General features: G+C 37.1%; 1 protein-coding gene across 6 annotated transcripts in view; it reads right to left on the bottom strand.

Moving 5' to 3' along the window:
* The window catches only part of ATXN10 (ataxin 10), a 121,533-nt gene that overhangs the window by 59,781 nt on the left and 41,503 nt on the right, over window positions 1-20,249 (bottom strand). For 5 of the 6 annotated variants that reach the window (XR_014319574.1, XR_014319576.1, XM_082784919.1 and 2 more), the window contains 4 exons: window positions 19,888-19,968; window positions 14,380-14,545; window positions 9,112-9,220; window positions 6,351-6,520 (listed from right to left, as the gene is read on the bottom strand). Coding sequence is in view for 3 of the 6 variants with exons in the window: in XM_082784919.1 (XP_082641045.1) it covers window positions 6,351-6,520; window positions 9,112-9,220; window positions 14,380-14,545; window positions 19,888-19,968 (526 nt within the window). In the remaining 3 variants the exon portion in view is untranslated. The remainder of the gene's footprint in view (window positions 1-6,350; window positions 6,521-9,111; window positions 9,221-14,379; window positions 14,546-19,887; window positions 19,969-20,249) is intronic. The other variant, XR_014319575.1, reaches the window with a different exon arrangement.

Here is a 20,249-nt window from a genome sequence, read left to right as displayed (position 1 = left end):
TAAACCTGAACAACTGTAACAGATAAGCACATAAAATCTTCAAGACAAACATAGGTGAGAAAAAGCCATTTGTAAAAATAAAGCAAGCTATTAGTCTTCAGTTTTAAACCTTCTATTTTATAGTGACTACAGCAAGAAGACTAAGTTAAGATCCTGAATGGTGACAATTTGATCTATGAATACTGGCGTCTTTTTCTAATAGCATTCTGACTGGATTCACTGCACCCTCTGCCCCAGTGAAGGAGAGAAAGGAAAACTGAATTCCAAACAAGACAAATCTTGTTCATATTTTCAGGCGGAACAGTCTTCAAATTAAGGGACAAGCCTTATATAAAATAATTTGGCTTAAATGAATATTAAAAAAAGCCAAGTTATGTTAAACAGCATCCAAATCTTTTACTTGTTACTTTGGTTAAGATTAATGTAAACTGTAGAAGCTTTTTTTTTTTTCGTTTTCTCACAAAAAAAAAAAAAAAAAAAACAACCACAACACCTTCCTTTCTCACCGTTGCACTGACAAAAAGAAGAAAAAAATATATTAACAGAACTATCGCAGTCACCTCAAATAATAAACAGGCATGTCAAAAAAATTTCCCTCATAAATTGTTCACCTCATTAGAACGATACAATTTAGGTAAGAAGGTGCTGGTCAGAGATACCAAAGACAACTCCACATTTTTTCCTACAGAAACAACAGAATAACATTACCAATAAAACACATTCTGAAATCAATATCCTATCAGCATGTCCATCAGCATCCCAATTAACCAAAATGTTCTTGGCATTAGGACATGGATTGCTTTCTTTCCTTTTAAAGTGATCAGTTTTGTTTGTGTCACATTAAGAAGAGACATCTCAAAAATATACCCATGCAGATTCACCAGTCTGCAGGGGACAGAGATCTCTCATTGGGTATCAAATTGGCCCAGGATATTAACTTTACTGTTAGACAAAGTAAGCAAGTAGTAATAAGCTATCATATCAGTAATAACAGTGAAAGACATCAAAGCCAGCACAACCAGATTACAGCTCCAAACTCAAGCTAACTGCTTTGTTCTTACTAAATTAGGCTTAACCTTCCATTTAGAAACACCAGGATTTTTCCCTTCACAATCTCTCTCAAAAGGTAACTGTACAGAATGGTCTCATTATGCTGCTGTTCTGCCAGCTGGCAGCTTTACCTTTGCAATGAACACAGCCTGTCTCACATTTAGTTTATTCCAGACAACTTTGCATCCCTCAGTGATGGTTTTCACTGGACAGAAACCCCAAGTGATTCAGATTCCCCTGATTGATCTCAGATGTAACAGTGAACTAGAGTTGAAGAGTGAATAAAGATGGCAATTACACTTTGTTAAGCCTTCTACTTTCTTTCAGTTTCCTATTTACTAACTCCAAGGTTATGTGATTGAAGTCTAGGCAATTCCTCTCTTTTTATAAAAGGAGGAGGAAGGAGGGAGGAGAGAAGAGGGAGAAGGAAGGAAACAAGGTGGAGTAATGTCTACATTATTCTGTTGATTATTCAAGTACTGATGACACTTACTACTAAATGAAATCAGTTATTTTAAACAAGTCACACTGCATAAACATCTAACAATATAAACAAAACTTTAGGGAAAGTTAATAAGGTTGTTCAGAGCAGTGTCACAATAGGGAACAAAATTAGTCATCTGAAAATCAATGCCTAAGACATACCCCCGAGTAAACAGCATAGATTATGTCCACATGGCAACACTGAGGTGTTCAGAAGGCAAAGCAAACAAGGTGAGATGATTTTGGTGCAATTTTCACTTTTCCTTTTGACAACTTCATTCATCAACCACCAGCCAAAACCGCACTCCTTGGTCAGCCTGGGAGTTCACCTCCTTCCTTCCTGTATATTTGATTAAATGCATCTTTGTGAAAGAAGCACAAATCACAAGCTACAGGACTGCCCCAGTAGTCCTGCTGACCAGAGCTGAGCCAATAAATGATGTTGTTTTGCGACTCTGTGAGAGCATAGTTAAGAAAGAGGAAAAAAACGCTGCTCTACACAGCAGCTGGGAGAGTGAAAGGAGTGAGGAACAGCCTTGCAGGCACCAAGGTCAGTGAATAAGAAGTGGGAGAGGTGCTCCAGGCGCCAGAGCAGAAGTCCCTTGTGGCCTGTGGTGAGGACCATGGTGGAGCAGGCTGTCCCCCTGCGGCCCATGGAGTACCACGGTGGAGCAGGGTTCCATGCTGTAGCCTGTGGAGGAGCCCCTAGTGGAGCAGGTGGATGTGGCCTGGAGGAGGCTGCAGCCATGGAGAGCCCCCACAGGAGCAGATTCCAGGCCTGAGGGGAGACAACTCAGGAGCAGGTGACCTGGCAGGAGCTGTTCCCTGTGGGGGATCCAGGTTGGAGCAGTTTGCTCCTGAGGGATGGATGCCATGGTACGGACACATATCTGGAGCATTTCTTGAAGAGCTGCTGCCTGTGGGCAGCCTGCACCTGATCAGTTCAGCAAGGACTGCATCCTGTGGGAGGGACCTCACAGCACAGGGGATGAGAGAGACCAAGAAGGAACGGCAGAGAAGAAGCACTATAGACTGACCATAACCCCCAGAGGGTGGATGGGGAGGAAGGTGCTTTTAGTTTCTTTCCTTTGTTTTTCACTTCTCTAGCTTGTTAGCAATAGGCAATAAATCTTACTGTCTCCCTATGCTGAGTCTGTTTTGCCCGTTACAATAATTACTGCATGATCTTCCTGTCCTTATCTCAACCCTTGAGCCATTTTCATCGTATTTTCTCCCCGTTTCTCTTTGAGGAGGGAGAGTGAGAGAGCGGTTGTGGTGGAGCTCGGCTGCCCACCCAAGTAAAAATCACCACACCCACATGTATGACAATAACTGGACAGCTTTTCCTCCTACAGCGAAGAACAGAAAGCACAGAACTGCACACCCAGTGGAGGATTTTTGCAAGTTCAACATCCAATTAGCTCAACAATTGGTATCTTGCACACAATCATTTTATTTGTTCTTCTCTCCTCTTCCTGGAAATACATCTGCAATTCAGGATTGTTCAGTAAAAGAAAAAAAGGAAATAATCCTACCTTATGAAGAGTTACCTCAAGTATTACTGGTTGCTTATTCTTAATTATGACAGCACTCAGTAAAAACCATGCAATGACAATCCTTTTTTCTGTAAGGTACGTTAGAGATGCCAGAATGTACTGCTGCCAGCATGTACCCAACTTGTATCCGTCCAAACTGAACATGTTATCAAACACTTTTATTACAAATATCAATCCATCCAGCCTAACAAAACATGGAAGTGGGCAGTAAGCTTGGCAAGACCAATTTTAATAACTGCATCTCTGTTTATAGCTTGAATTTCTGTCCACTCCCTTATATCTTCAGAACTTGTCACAATAGCGTAAGCAAAACTATGAGGAAGAAAGTTGTACAGAATGCATTCCTAATTCTAACAGAGTAGAAGCTAAAGAATGCATTATAAAAACAAAGAACTTTTTAAAACAAAATGAACAAGTAATAAAGCACTGGTAAGGTATTTTGCTGTTCCAAAGTATTACAAGACTTTTCACCACTGCCAGAACAGTACACTAAGACCCTGCAACTATTGTTCTTACAACAGGTGGAGACAACAGATGGAGACAGAGAAGAAGCATTTGCAGAGTAATTATCCTCCCACTACTGGCACTCTCTGTTATAAAGCAACAGAACTGTAACTAGTTCTCCATGCAGTACGACTTCACTGTCATGCTTCAGGACACAGACTGCATGAGGTGTAGGCTGGCTCAAGACCCACTTCCCGGACAACATGCAGGTTATCACTTGGCTCTTAAAGATGCCCCAGAAACAGTAATGCAACTCTGTCCACTCAGACGGCTTAGTCCAATCCACCTTTTGAGCCCAGAGTCATCGGGAGCTACTTATTTTTTCAGAACAAGTCAGGCAGGCCAATGTCATGCACTAAGGTTACACTGTTTAAAATGCATATAGCTCCTACTATATTAGTGCTTTTATTATTAGGCGTGATTACTGCATGTATTAATGCTTTATTATTGTTACTAGGAAAAGAGGTCTACGGGGACTGAAAGTTACAGAGAAATATTAGAGAAAACAAGCGTGAAAGCCTCAGCTCATTAAAGAGAGTTAGGATATTAACAGGTTTTCATAAGCCACATGTCATCGTCTCATGCCAGGCAAACAGCAAAACTGACTGAAGGGGAAGTCACTTCCCATCTTGTGCCACAGTAAGTCACGCAAAAGCAACAGCCAATGGTACAGCCCGAGGTCTCAGCCACATTGATAAGATACTTGGTTTGTTATATAAAACACAACCTACCTTGCATTTTATCTTATTTTTGCTCTCTAGTTGCAGTACTGTATATAAAAATAAGACCTACACTGTGAGATACTATTCTGAAGAGGGAGTCTGAAGAGAGACTTAGGAACTTGGTAACCAACTTATTTCCATTCCGTTCTAGGTATGACAAATGCATCACTTTGAAAAATTCATTCATGTCTCAAAACTGCAGTTTTCTTATTTCTTCAATGAGATGGGGGCTATTTGCCTCATCTTCACAAGCATGTGTTTATGTATGGACACTGCCTTAAAAATTACAAGTGCATTTATTACAAGAAATTTAAAATGCATGAGATATACTGAAGGTATACACGTGTTATCATACTGTTGGCATTTCTAAAGTTTCAACAGCACTCAAATAGCATTCCATGATATCACTCAGAAGAATCTAAGTAATTTTCATGACAGCATAAAGCAATAATATTTGCAAGCAGTTTAAGGCAAGTTAATATCCAGCTTCCACTGAAATCACTGTCTGCATGCCTAATTGGTCCAGGGGCCTTTGAAAATGCCAGCAAAAATGAACATAAGTAGTAGAATCAACACTTTCAAAATGAAACCAAGCTCCACCTCCCACCCCCAATATCATAAGGTATTCCACAAAAACACATTTAATTTACTTAAATACCTATTACATCATAAGGGGTCAGAGAGAGAGCTAAAGAAGAGCATATAACAGGATTAATAATTTTTCAGAAGTATTCAAATTCTTCATTCTATATGGAAACACGAATGGGAAAAGGGATCATCATTACCACATTTCTCATCCATATGCCTGTATTATTACCATATGTGGAACATGGAACAGGCTAGCATTTATCAGATTTTCCATCTTTCCATCCTCTAGGAAAAAATAAAAAGACTAAACTGGAGCTGTCTGTCATACACTATGAAAATGCCCTATTGCTGATTATAAATATCTACCTTGGTAGACACTGCAGCAGTTGAAAACAGATTTGATCGCATCAGTACAAAAGAAAGTATCATCTTTGTAAATGAAGAAATCACAAAGAATATATTTATGAAACAAGCTTCTAGCAGATTGATTTTTCAGTACTCACTATCTTGATAACTCCTTGGTAACACAGAATTAGACTCAGAATCTCAGCATATGCAATTTCCTGCACAGTAACTAGTATTAATTATTGTATTTTTAGTACTTGCTGACATAAGCCTCATTTAAGCACCATAAGAGGGAAGTAAAGGTACTCCAGTATCTTCTCTACTCATTCTTTGATACACTCTTGTATGCTTTTCATTTTTTAACCTAAAAACTGCTTCTTTGAGAGCAGGTGAAAATTTTGATTCAAATTAATAAAATAATAAAATAACTGTCTACATATTTCCCTGTACACTGCAACCTGATTGATTTTCTTAATTTCAGCAGGAAATGCAGTAATTAAAAATGTTGTCTTATGGTTCATCTGAGCACTTAAGTTAGTCTACCAAATCTTGGAGGAAAGTTTCATAGTTAAATACATTCTGCTGTTCCCCTTTTTTTCCTCACTGGAAAGCAAAACTGATTTTCCATAAAGAAATTCCAAAGATAAAGGGATCAAAGTGATTTGAAGGAAGCAGACCTACATTTTTTAAAGGGCATGAAAAATTAAAGGGAAATAAAAAAATCAACAGGGACTAATTTAAAGATTAAAATTAAGTTTGTGCAATAATTGCCACCTATTTTCCTTCAAAGTGATGCTGAAGTTTAGTCTCAGACATTTTAAACAACATGCAAATATGAAAACAATTAAGAAATCAGGCACTGACTTGCAGTCTACAGGACTGATGCAAAGTGTAGACAGGCACACATTATACCACTATTAAAAAGTTAACATACCCATTACAGTACTTCAAGTACACTCCAAAAAAATCACCTCTTTTACAAACCCAGTTTTAACCTCTATTCATAGAACAACAATATATTTTAATCAGTAATTAAAGTCATGGGTTAATGTAGGCATCTGTTCACATGTGAGGGTTTTGTGAGAAAAAAGCATAAACTTACCTTGTCTTGGTTTTCCTTACTTTTGTAACACAAATTTCCAATCAAACGAATGAGATGAGATTTAAAACCCACAGCTGGATGTGAAATTTCTTCTTGCCCTGTCATTGCATGCGTAGCAGTGAAAATATTTACAGCCTGTTTCCCAGCAAGATGAGTTAATCTCAGGGTATCTACAGAAAACAAGAACATCTTACTTCATTACCAAATGAAAATTAGTATTACTTTGCAAAGAACTTTACTACCATTTCTTAATTGTTTCTTTCAAGGAAGTCAACATAATTTCATATATTTAGGAATATATCAAAAGGACTTCACAAGTTTCCTTAATTTCTATTTCTTAATTTCTGTCAGTATATACCATACAAGGCCATCCCCAAGGTCAGAAGGTATTCTGTAATCCTTTTCACACACTTACATACGTTACACATCTTTATGTCAACCATCTTTATTTGCACAGTCACAACTTGTGGGCTGTTGATAATTGTGGCATCATAAATGCAATCTGCTTCTTAGTTTCAAAAAGACATTTTCTAGAAAAACCTGTTTTAGTTCAAACACACTCACATCAACAAAAATTACAGAATTATGTTTTTCTTTCTTCTCCAGCCTGTTCCAGTTCTGTAGGATAAGAAAGGATTTGCATCTAGCATCTTGATGCATCATGATAAAACACTGACCGTCATAATTGTTTCAACTGTGAAATAGTGATTTATATGTATGTAGAGCAACTAGGATTTTATTTTTTTTCCTGAGATAGTCGGAGGAGAAACCAGGAAGAAGGGAAACTCATATAGTACATTTCATAATCTGTGAAAATAACATTCTACAAAGACCAGACCATGAAGAAAAACTGAAATCATATGAACATCTGAGAATTCATACATCTGAGAAGTGAATTCACTAAAGGGTGTACCAATATTTAAAAATTAAGAAGTACTTTTCCTTTAAAGCAACCTGCAATACTGACAGGTGGCCCAATGTGCCACTGTCCCTCAGGCAACTGAACGACAAATTGATGCTTCAGGCAACTTCATTGGAACAATAAAAATGTAGCAAAAACAGGTTATATCACTGATCAATTTAGTAATTAAACCCTATGTTCTTTCTTCTCCAAATGTGACAACATCCATAGCAGAACGTACACTAGATTTCCTGGACTTAAATTAGAAGAAACTTTCTAAGTCCTCATAGGATTATTTTTTTTCTTCTAGGTCAGCCATTTGTGAATGAATCTCTGTGCTGATCTGGAGTTAACTAAGTCTTTGGTATTTTTAAATATAAAGCTGTAATAGGGCCTAGTGGCCTCCCATATGAGAGTTGTCACTTATATTTGTTCTAATTTTTGAACTAGGAAAACCAAAATCTCCTGACCCTTGGAAAGAAGGAAACAATCAAAGAGTAGTAGCCCCTAAATAATGTCATTGGAAAGTAGCTGATAACTCAATCTTCTTTCATGGAAATTTGCTTGCTTTTTTTAAATTTAGAAAAATCAGCATTATTCTGCATACTTCTCATCACGCTCACTTTGCATGCTTTTTTTCCTTATGATCTTGCTATTTTCCCACACACGAAGAAGGAATTCTGTGGTATTCCCAAACCTTCTGACCTTCCCTTAAGGGGGAGGAGCAGAAGAAAATATTTAAGAATGAACACAACAAATCCAAAAAAACTCATCAAGTTTTATTATAGTCCAGATAAAATGCAATGAGGAACACATCTACAGTGCAGGAAAAAGTGGAAGAACAGCTAGACTGGCCTAAACTGGTTGCTAAACTTACTGATCCACAACTCCTTGAAATTATTTTGCATAGAAAGACACATACAAGCATTCAGATGATACAATACACAATATTGCATTTCCTCAAAACACACACACATAAAATATACCTTACTTCAGTCATCTTAATGTAAGTGACAAAGCTATACACCTGTCATCAAATAGAGATGTGTTGCTGTTGTTTTTCTGGCCTTTTTTTTTTTTTTTTATATACAGTAAGGACACTCAGACTATCCCAAAATATTCATAATTAATATCTGTTTCAGCCATTTTTAAGGCAAAATATTTAGCATTTCTCTTTAATATCCATCAAATTTTTACTAGTTATTCAGAAAATGGTACCATACATCAACCTCAGAAAATGCTACAATTTAGAAAGGCACAAGTCAGTATACATAAATGTACTGACATATACATATGCACATCCCCTTTCCTCACAAAATGTGAGTATATAGGGTCTTTCTGGACCATCCTGGCTTCCTTTTATTTGTGTACAAACCTTAAGTTTGTTGTTTCTTGGCAAAAGAAAGCTTTTTTTAAACTAAACTTTCAAAGTCACAAAATTTGGTTAAGAACTTTCAAACTGTAGTTAATTTCAGGAATTTGGGAAACAGAACGGAACAGGCATGGAAAAGTCCTTTTTCTTCTTCTTGAGAAACTTCTTCCACATGCATTCAGTCAGTGGAAGAACATAAGAAGCAGTTGTCCTTTTGCACAACTCTTACTGTATAAATAGTGTATTGCTGAGAGTTGAATAAAGGCTCTGTTGGGTAATAGCCGTCAACAGAGCAAGTAGAGCAGCAAAAAAATTCCAAGAACAAATCAAATATTTGAAAATGTAGATTAATTCAATCTGCTATTTATTTATTTTATTAAAAGGTCAGATTCATAATTACCACCAGTTGTGAAAAACATGTTTTCATTTACTGAGCAACACGATTTGAAGCCAGGCAACAGCTAATTAACTCTGCAGCTTTCACTTACCTATTGCTGTTTCAAGTAAACCAGGCAAAGCCTGTAGATGCTCTAGTTGGCCATTGTTTGATGTCATTTCACAAAGAACATCAAGCAGTCGAACTGTAACCAGGGCTTCCTATAGATGAAAACTACATTTCTGAAAATGTTTTATGAGGGATCACATAAGAACATAAAAATACGACAGTCTACTAGAGGACAGGAATTCTCAGCACCTCAGTTTCTTTGCAGGTCTTCTCAACTGTCAAGAATAGATTTGTCTAAAATAAGGGTGTCTTTCTACAATAATGTATTACATTGCAGTAATTCCTTTTTCTATTAAGTGCTAAGCAGGCTCTGAAAAATCACGGGGAAAACAAAATGGAGCAATATGGGATTTTTTACTTATTTATTTTTTAAACAAAAACACAGTATCTTCCAAAAGCAGAAAATTACTAGCTGAGAAAATTATTTCTGTATAAATGTTTTCTTTAAGTTTATTCAGTAGGACCATCCCACTTTAAAGACACAAACACTGCCTGCAAGACACTAATTTGTTATCCGCAGGAATTCTGTGAAGTTCTGTGGTCAAATGAACTTTGGCTGTGAGAATTTACATTATTCTTGGGTAAATAGGACTGGGATCATAGATGCAGCATTTTGGTTAGGTATGAGGAGACACAATTTTATTTGCGTATTATTTATTCAAGCAGAAAACTATTTTTTCTCACAGCTTGAGTTGATGCGTGCTTAGAATGACAAACCAGCACTTACAGAAACTACCTTAGGAGTGAACAGCATAAATTTTGAACACCGCATATTACTCAAAAACCACATCATGACTGCAAGATAATTCTATGGAAAGTATGGTATGTAAACTAGAAGTAGCCCTAAAAAGGTTCAGGCATAGGTCTCATTAACTATTCCTGGGTGTCTTTTTTTCTTCATATCCAGGATAAAAATACATTTACATATCAGTAGCATAATACTTTGAATCCAAATAAACAATATAGTATAATTTATATAATTGGCACCATTGTTTAGTGATTAAGGACGAAGATTGTATTCATTCTTTGCCCCTTCCAACAGTCTTTGGACGACAGCAAATGGCTGTATAGTCCAGATGCTAAAACCGTATTTCTACTTTCTTCCTCACACACGTGTACAATCCATCTTGCCCTAAGTTATTCAATAAATTGCTTTTAACAGCAGCAAAACAGTCTTTGAATAAATTGGTCACTGTACTAGCATAAACACTGAATACCCCAAATGTATTTCAGAGAAAGTAAGCCGATATTTGCATTTTTCATCTCATTTTGCATTGTAACAAGACAGCAGCTTAACCAAAAAACTCGTTCAGCTCATATGCTTAATACCTGCCTTTGAGCAACAAAAAGTTATCACAGAACCACAAGTTGGTTTAGGTTGGAAGGAACCTCTAAAGGTCATCTGGTCCAACCCCCCCCTAACTCAAGCAAGGCCACCTAACACAGGTTGCCCAGGACCACGTCCAGATGGCTTTTCAGCATCTCCAAAGAGGGAAACTCCACAATCCCTCTGGGCAGAGCTGCGCTTCAGAGCTATAATGCAAACTAATATCAATAGGCAACTATAAATCAACAGCCCTTACTGCCTATGTGTGCCCCACTGCTCATTTACATAAAACAAGCTCTGTAGCAGCTGACATTATGACTAAGGTGTGGCTTTTCCTTTTCTCCCCACCCCACAAATCTCTGTGGTTATTTTTCCCTCAGGTTTCTTTTTCCTCTATTCCTGCAGAAAAGAAAGTCAACAAAGTAGGATGCTTTCTTATCAAGCTTAGCAACAAGATACTATTGAAAAAAAAAAACAAAGTATTTTGAAGTCTGACAGACATCTTCATTTGGATATAATCTGAAGAGTAAGGAAACGATTGGCAAGTTTTTAAATAAACATATTTTGAGAGAGACCCAGAAAAGGGTTTCTTAAAAAGAGATGAAATAACTCAAAATCAAGGGAAGGGTTTTATTTTACAAGTATAGTTTAAAGTTAGTGAAACCAAACTGATGTTGAAGTCAGGCTTATAATGGAAAAGCTATTTTAAACATTGATTTAAGCACTGCAGAAGCATATGATTAGCTTTTCATTGGTTTAAGATGGAAGCTACAAGACCTGAGGCTCCTTAGGGGAGAAAAAAAAAAGCAGAGTCTACATATAACAAATTAAACTGGACTGGACACCGAGATGACTTTTGGGGAGTCAGGCCAGGTCAAGGGCTACTCCCATAAGACAGTTTTCAAATGTGTTCTCCTAGTTTTGGAGGACAAGACAGCTTACTAGTACAGACATTGCCTGACTAAAGCACTTGGCTTTAGGGACAAAGTGAAATCCAGGCAGAGTTTAGTTTAACATCACAGATGTTGCCTAAAGCATTTTTAATGACAAACCCTACATGTACAATTTTTTTCTTTTTAAGTTAACTCTTAGGCAAAATCTACAATATTTACCTAGTCAAAGAGAAATCGGTGCAATTTTTCATCACTTTTAGTATGAAAGTTTTAATAAATTTGTTTTTTTCTTTTCCCACAGCAAGCATGTGTCATAAATAAATATATATAAACGATATACAAATAACACACACTTCTTAAAAGTTATTCTTGACATTTATCTCCCTTTATTCAACTCTTTATGACTTACTTTGTGGTCATTAAACGACCCACATTACCCACCAAATAGTGGTACTCAACTTACATGTCATGTTTATATGAGAGAAGGATAAAAAGTCAGTGTCAAGCAGGGAAAGTTATACAGTAATATTGTCGATACTGCTGTCCTAGCACCTTCAAGTTGGACAGAGACCTCCTTCTACTAGCCACAAACAAAAGTTTTTTTCCAAGAACTGAAACCACAGAATTCTTGGAAAGCAACCACGTAGGATTAAAAAGGAAAAAAACAATAAAAAATAAAAAAAAAGATTGTCTCAGTATATTTCCTCTTACTTAGACTATGCAGTCAGTTAAGTTTCAGGGAGAGTGGGACAAGTGGAAGTTGTCCTCCTTAGACACATAAGGAAAGATTCCTGTGTTCTTTTTCTTTCACACCCAGCTATCATCTCCTCCTAAGGTGTTTTTTGGTATCTCTTCATAACACTTCTCAACATACATGTAAGAATCTTGCACCTACTTAAACTAGGAAAAAATCAGGAAGCACAGCACTAACATGATTATGTAAAAGCGTAGAAAGATAAATATGTTTCACTTTTATCATAAATTACAGTTATGACAGCTGTTGATAAGAGTTTCTGCAAATTAAACTATTCCAGATTAATTTCCTTTAATGATAAAATGCTTCCAACTGCATGCATGGTAGCAATGTCAGCATGCCAGTGTTCATCTGTCAAGACAAAAGCTAGTTGTAACTTCTTTTTTAAATGTATTTTTTGAATTACTAAGAAAATACATTAATTATACTTCTGAAACAAAGCATAATTAATTGGCAAGGATTGGTGTTTAACTAAGCATATGCTTGACTGAAATGTATTTGGTTTCTCAGGCTTTGAGTTTTCTGGCTAGTTGTCTTAAAAAAAACAACTTGTTCTCAGTTGAGCTAAAAAGATTTAAAACTGTGTGAAAGGTATCAAGAACTGAGACCAATATTACTGGCACCGCCTGCTCAGAATACAATGACTTAGCACAACATAAATAAGGTCACTGCAAGTTACAATGCCAGTTGTTTTCTGTGCTCACAAATACACTGCTAGGTCTTCAAGCAGCTTGTTGAAAGTACAGGGCATAACAGGACACCAGATTATTTGAAAAGATTTTTCTATCCTTAGATAACCTAAACCTCCTTACTGTACTATATGGTGTGGCAAGTATCTAGCAACTCTTGGATACTTCAAAAAGAAATAAAACAAGGCCATCCAGAATGCAGCTCTGCATCAGACGCTCCCAAAATGCAGCCCACAAGCCATTTGTGACCTATAAAAGTCTTCTTATTTAGCTTACACAGGGAATTCACTGTGGCTATCCTCAGCAGATATAGATATCCTAACCAGTTCCTTAAGTCTGAAGCAATACTAGATTTCTTCCAACTGGACTGGAGGTGGGGCAAGTGTCTGCGTGCTCAGAAGACAGGAGCTGTCTGCCACTAAGCACCCTGCAAGCTCTGCAACTTGATGCTGTGGACCCAAGCTGGCCCCAGGAGCATCACCTTATTAGAAGCATGCAAGGCCCACCAAAGAGCTCCAGATCATTGGGAAACAGGAGTCCATAACTAAAGCCCTCACTTCCATGAAGGATCACCACACATTTCAGACAGCTTCCCTGTATTGAGCCAATCACACAAACAGCTTTCCATGATCAGAACTTGATGTTCTTGATGTTCTGGGTCCTGAAATGACTTGGAAATCACCTGCTGAAAAAGCAGCCAAATGCATTGTCAAAAATAGTATTTGGGAAATTACTGATGAATTAAATATTAAATGACCACCAGTTATTTAACAAAAACAAACAAAAAAGCCCTACTATTTACTCATTTGAGTACCTGCTAAACAGAATTTACCTAATTTTTACCCCAGTTTTAAGGAAGAAAAAAAAAAGATGCTGCTTTCCACCTATGAAATAAATGTTTTAAGTTCTGATACATCTTTGAATAAAATATGACAGACTATATAGAGAGAGTATTATATATAAAAATAATATAAAATATATAAATACTTATTCACATATAATACATAATACATATTTACATATATATTTACATATATATATGTAAATAAACATATATATATGAGAATATGTAATATATTTATATTACTTATAATATAAATATATTGAATATTTATGCATAAATATACATATTATTTATATATATACACAGATATATTTATTCATATATTTATATATGAATATATAATGATATATATATATATTTTATATATATATATATTATATATATATTATTTTATATAATACAAATATAATTGACAGACTAGAACTATAGAAGTGATCCCTAGTAAATAAATAATGATACTAAAATATCCAAGCATGTGACAACTGGAACATTTGTAAAATTTTGAGACCTTTAACATTGTGGTAGATTTGCCTCTATCTCAAAGTATCAGATCCTTGAGCATCCTCAAAAGCAAAATTAGGTTGCTGTCTTACATATTCTCTTGTGAACCCTACCATTGCTTTTCTAATATAAAGAAAATGTGAATGTGGTTAAGAAGTAACCGTAATTTTAGGTACTACTGGCAATGAAGATTCACCCGCTTCAGATTCCAATTCTGTGTTTGTTTGCTTTAATTAGTCATACCTCATCTTCTGCATCTGCTGCAGATGTTAACTTGAGTACAGTTTCATATTTATCTCGGAAACAGCTTGCAAGGAAGTCAGCAATTCTCATGAACACATTCGTTTCTTCACTGGTAACTGAGTTCTTCTCACTCACTTTTGACATTATCAGCTCTAACAAAGTAACTCTAGAATCAGAAGACAACTTGTTAATCAAATTCACTAAGCTTTATAGAATTATCAGTGGAATAAGCAAACAGTTCTTTGAAATGATCTAAATAATCAGCATGTTACTCACACAGCTGGCTTTAAAAAATAAATGAACACTGACAATCATTTCCTATTCAAAGGAGTATTTCTACATACTATTAATTTAAATCATAATCTAATAAATACAGTCTAGCCAGACTAGGTTCTTTCCAAGTTAGTTATCCCTATTAATGCAATTCAATCTTTTCTTGTATACAATCTCACAACTGTTCAGCCATTCAGGTGATAACTAAACGCAAACATGAACAAACTAACTGCCACAACAGATATGACAACTGTTATTATCAGTAATAGCATGTCTCACCATGAATTTTGGTAACAGTTCAATATCTGAAAATAAAATTGTATGATATGATTATTATATTTCTATTTGGAAATGATCATGCCAGTATCATCTTCCTTTTCTTTAGGCACCACTTTGGAAGATCCTTATCAATCTCCTGCCTTTTTTTTTCTTCCCCCATATCCAAATTTAATCCACTTTGTCCTTAATCTGACCAAACTGGCAAAAACTTAGAACAATTATTATAAAATATTTGCAACCATCAATAAACACACCACTGCCTCTCAAAGTCTGCAAATAAACCACAGCCTTAATGTACAACTTAAATGTGGAAGTCCATTATCACAAATCAAAGTGAAGCTCTGCTAATATCATCTAAAAACAGTATCGTAAAATTCCATCAATTTTATTATCACTGAACAATTTTTGCAGCAAGTGCAAACAGTTTATACTGTCTTAAATGCCAGACACTTTGGACATTCCTTCTCTGAGACTGGGACTCCTCTAGGCTGAAGCACTTCACTAATAACAATGGTTCTGTAAGACAAGTTAGGCCCTGTCTCAAAATACTCCAGCTTTTCTGAATATGTACTCCAACTGTGTAGAGAGGGGATTAGGGAAGCCAAGGCACAGATGGAGCTGAACTTGGCAAGGGATGTGAAGAATAACAAGAAGGGGTTCTACGGATACATAGGCAGGAAGAGGCAGGCCAAGGAGAGCGTTCCCCTGCTGATAAACAAGATGGGAGAACTGGCTTCCTCAGACATGGAAAAAGCTGAGGTACTCAGTACATGCTTTGCCTCAGTCTTCACCTGTCATCAAGTTTCCTACGTCTGTCAGGACCCTGAACCTCGAGGAGAGGGTGAGAGGAGCAGATTCTGTCTCACTGTGACAGTGGAACAAGTCCAGGACCACCTAAGGAAATTGGATGTGTAGAAGTCACACAGAATCACAGAATTGAAGGCGTTGGAAGGGACCTTGAAAGATCATCAGGTCAGGTCCAACCCCCATGGGGACAGATGGTATACAGCCATCTCTCTCTGCACCCTGGGATGATGTAGTAACCAAGCTGCTCTCCATCATATTTGAAAATAACATGTCTGTCAGGTAAAGTCCCCGGTGACTGGAAAAAGGGAAACATTACTTCTATTTTTAAGAAAGGGAGAAAGGAAGACCCATGGGACTACAGACCGGTGAGCCTCACCTCTGTGCCTGGGACGATCACGGAGCAGATCCTCCTGGAAGACATGTTAAGGCATGCACGAGATAAAGAGTTGATCCAAGACAGCCAGCACGGCTTTGCCAAAGGCAGATCTTGCCTAACAAATCTGATGCCTAACCAATCACTTCTATAATGGAGTGACAGCATCAGTGGACAAAGGAAGGGCGATGGATATATCATCTGCCTGGAGTTGAACAAAGCTTTTGACATGGTCCCTCACCACATTCTTCTGTCTAATTTGGAAAGGTATAGATTTGAAGGATGGACTGTTAGGTGGATAAAGAATTGGTTGGCTGGTCGCAGCCAAAGGGTTGTGGTCAACGGTTCTATGTCTGGGTGGAGGCCGGTCACAAGTGGTGTCCCTTAGGGGTCGGTCTTGGGACCAGTGCTCTTCAACATCTTTAACAATGACATAGATGACAGAATCGAGTGCACCCTCAGCAAGTTTGCAGATGACACCAAGCTGAGCAGTGCAGTCAATACAACAGAGGGAAGGGATGCCATCCAGAGAGACCTGGACAGCCTGGAGAAGTAGGCCCATAAGAACCTGATGAGTTTCAACAAGGCCAAGTGCAAGGTGTTCCACTTGGGCTGGGGCAATCCCAGGTATTTATATAGACTGAGAGAAGAAGAATTCGAGAGCAGCCCTGCAGAAAAGGACTTGGGGGGCCTGATGGACAAGAAGCTGGACATAACCCAGCAGTGCGCACCTGCAGCCCAGAAGGCCAGCTATGTCCTGGGCTGCATAAAAAAGGGGTGGCCAGCAGGGAGAGGGAGGGGATTATCCCCCTCTACTCTGCTCTTGTGAGACCCCACCTGGAATACCGCATGCAAGCCTGGGGCCCCCAGCACAAGAAGGATATGAAGCTCTTGGAATGGGATGATAAGATGATTAGACAGCTGGAGGACCTCTCCTATGCAGTTGAGGAAACTGGGCTTGTTTATCTTGGAGAAGAGAAGGCTCCGGGGAAACCTCATTGTGACCTTCCAGTACCTGAAGGGAGCATATAAACAGGAGGGGGAACGCCTGTTTATATGTGCTGAAACCCAGAATTTACCTTCAGCTATTTTGGACTTGTAAATGTTACCAAGATCAAAAAAACACCCTAAGATGGACATAAGCAGTCCTGTAGCAAGAAGTGGTGCCAGTTATACTACTTGAGTACCCATTTCATTGCTAGCAATTTGATCAGTGGCTACATCATCCACTGAGGATACTTCACGTGGAAAAAACACAAAATCAAAACTAATGATGCCAATACTCATGCATCCTAAAAACACCTGAAAATTTTGTTCTGTATTTTTGCTATTAATTAAAGCAAGTACCCTTCTTAAGAGGGTTCTACACAGACTTGTGCATTTTGAAGATTTTCCTATGTAATTCAGACTATCAAGGTATTAACTTATGTTGAACACACTCAAGGCTAACTTGGATTAAAGTAGTGTAGGCTTTTTCTAAATACTTATGCCAAATACTTGCACACATGCAGGGGAATCTCAAATCTGGCGAAGAATTCAAGTATCATTACAATCTATTGGTTTAATACCATAGCCATGTTTCCACAATAATCACTTGCAGAAACAGCAGGCACTGTCACATCATCATACATTTTTCAGAGTGAGAATACTGTTAAAAGAGCTAATCACATTTTCACAGTATTTATTCTAGGACATGTGCAAACTCAGACATACAACACCAAATTGCTTGTATTTGTTTGGAAATAAATCAGAATAGCCCAGAAGTCAGGAATTTGTTGTTTAATTGGAAATTCAGATTCCAGATCCACTTCTACAAAATGAAGAGCTGCTTCATGGCACACACCATGGCTACAATATCACAAGTGTACTAGATTTCAATTACAGGAAATTCTTTGAATAGTGCGAATAGTGCAAATACTGCAGTTATGCAACTGCTTATATTTTGGTTATCTAAGGCAACTGCCAACTTAAAGAGTCACTACTAACGTATGTATTAGCGAACTCTCTCAGCGCAGTTCTTTCCAGTAAACATATTTAAATTAAACATATTTAATGTGCATGATATAAAACACTAACTGAGAATTACCACTTATTCATGAGTTCAAGCTGCCTTTCCCAGACACCTCAATACCGCATCTGTCCTTTCTTCATTTAATGTCTCAGTCAGCCTTATTGGACACTAACGTGGCACTCTTGCGGTGAAGGCTCCTTGCCTCATTTTGAAACAATGAATTCCCCATGCTTTAGTTTATACAGTCACTTTTTTCTTCAGTTAAGGACAGTCAGAATGTTTTTATCTGAATTGGATTTGTCTCCTCATATATCTCAAAAGAATACATTCTTAAACATGCTACATACTCTTAAATATGCTACAAAGTTACATAGAAAGATACCATTATAGGCTTTTCTTTTAGCTGAGATGTTAAAGCACTATTTCTGTAAAACTTCCATATATTTGACTGTAAATTAAGAAGCATCAAATTCACAACAAACTGAACTGCAGTTCTTTTTGTAAATGAGTTCTTTTTGAAACTGCAGTTTTCTTTTTGAAAAACGTAATGGAGTTTGTTTGATTTGCAGAACTCTTGGGACTGGCAATAAATTCAGTGAAAATGCTGCAAAAAGCCATCCCACATGTGAACATACATACGTCTACACAAATATACCTTCTGTCAATGTAGCTGATCACCATCTGCAGCACAGTGCATGCAATGAACCCAGCTGAGACCTTTCTAGAACTTAGGTCTACTGCTGTAAAAGCAAATAAACAACCTAATCCAGTCCTGGCTGTCGTCAATGGGATTACAAAACCAAACAAAATACCATTCTTAACACCCACATAAGAATTAAATCTAGCTCATTCACTTAAAACAGAATTTTCCATTAAATATTTGGTTAAGGAATCCCTACCTCCAGGCATGGTAAGCACACACCTCATATTAGTTCTCATTTGGCCAACCTGAATAAAGGGAGAAAGACAGTATGTCCCTCCTTTTCATTCCCATCCTTTACCTATACATTAATAATATTTTGTCTAGAGGTCTCAATCATACACTTTTTCTTTTGATTTCTGAACCATCATTTGTGATCACACTGTGGCTTTAATCACACCAAAACCACAGAAATAAACAAGATAGGGACAGTTTTGTTTACTGCTTTGTGTTTCATCTGCAAAAACTATGGGAAAAACTTGCAGTTTCCCTGGGCTAATGAGGAATGAAGTAGCCATTTTGAATACATAAACATATGATTACAAGATGTGATAATATTTTAATAATATTTTCAGTAATGGAAATATTAAAAGATTGAGTAATCATGGGCATCTGTACTTTTTTTAAAGGTTCTGCTAACCAGTATTAGTTATAATTCCAAGTTTAGTAAAAGCTTTCTTTCAATTTCTTGTAATTGCAACAAGGGCATGAACAGCTGAGGACACTTCATATACAGCTGTAAAACACTGCAGGGTGTGGTGCTCTTATGAAATCAAGGCACAGGCATGAAATCTTGTCTTTTTTTTTTTTTTTTTTTTTTTTTTTTTTAAAGTATTTCTTTACCAAGTAATGGCGCCGACCTGGATTCTGCAACCCTACATAAATCACTGCCAGTTGTGGCTAAGCTGTAATGTTAACCAACCAATTTAAAACCATTACTGACATAGAAACATGTATTTAGAGATATTGTGCCAACTATGAAACCACAAAGTTTTTCAGTCATGTGAACAGGATACTCTATATGGAATGCTAAATACTAAAAGCCACATTGGTTTTTGGGGTTACCTTTCTTGATTGCTCAGTTTGGCATAGAGGACTTTTACCAGCTCTGGACATTTCAGCAAACGGTCTGTAACAATCAGGAATCTAAGGAGGAAAAAAAAAAAAAAAAAAAGGCCATTTCCAAACAATTCAGCATACTTTTACTCAAATGCTTGAAGGAAAGCTAATTAAATTATTTTGCCAGTTATAGAAAAGGAACGCCACAATTCCAATAATAAATCACTAATCCAATTTTTACATACCTCAGCAAAAATCCAAAGTTCAAGCTTGAAAACTGTTACAACTATTAAGCTGTTACAACACTGTTTTAAGTCCACCAAGCATGAAAAGTGTCCAAATAAATTCTCTTTTAAAATAAAATAAAA

The sequence above is a fragment of the Aythya marila genome (assembly GCF_965140915.1).
Source record: "Aythya marila genome assembly, chromosome: 1".
NCBI classification, from domain to species: domain Eukaryota; kingdom Metazoa; phylum Chordata; class Aves; order Anseriformes; family Anatidae; genus Aythya; species Aythya marila.
The sequence above is the reverse complement of the archived record's forward strand: the minus strand, read 5'-3'. Positions and strand labels throughout refer to the sequence as shown.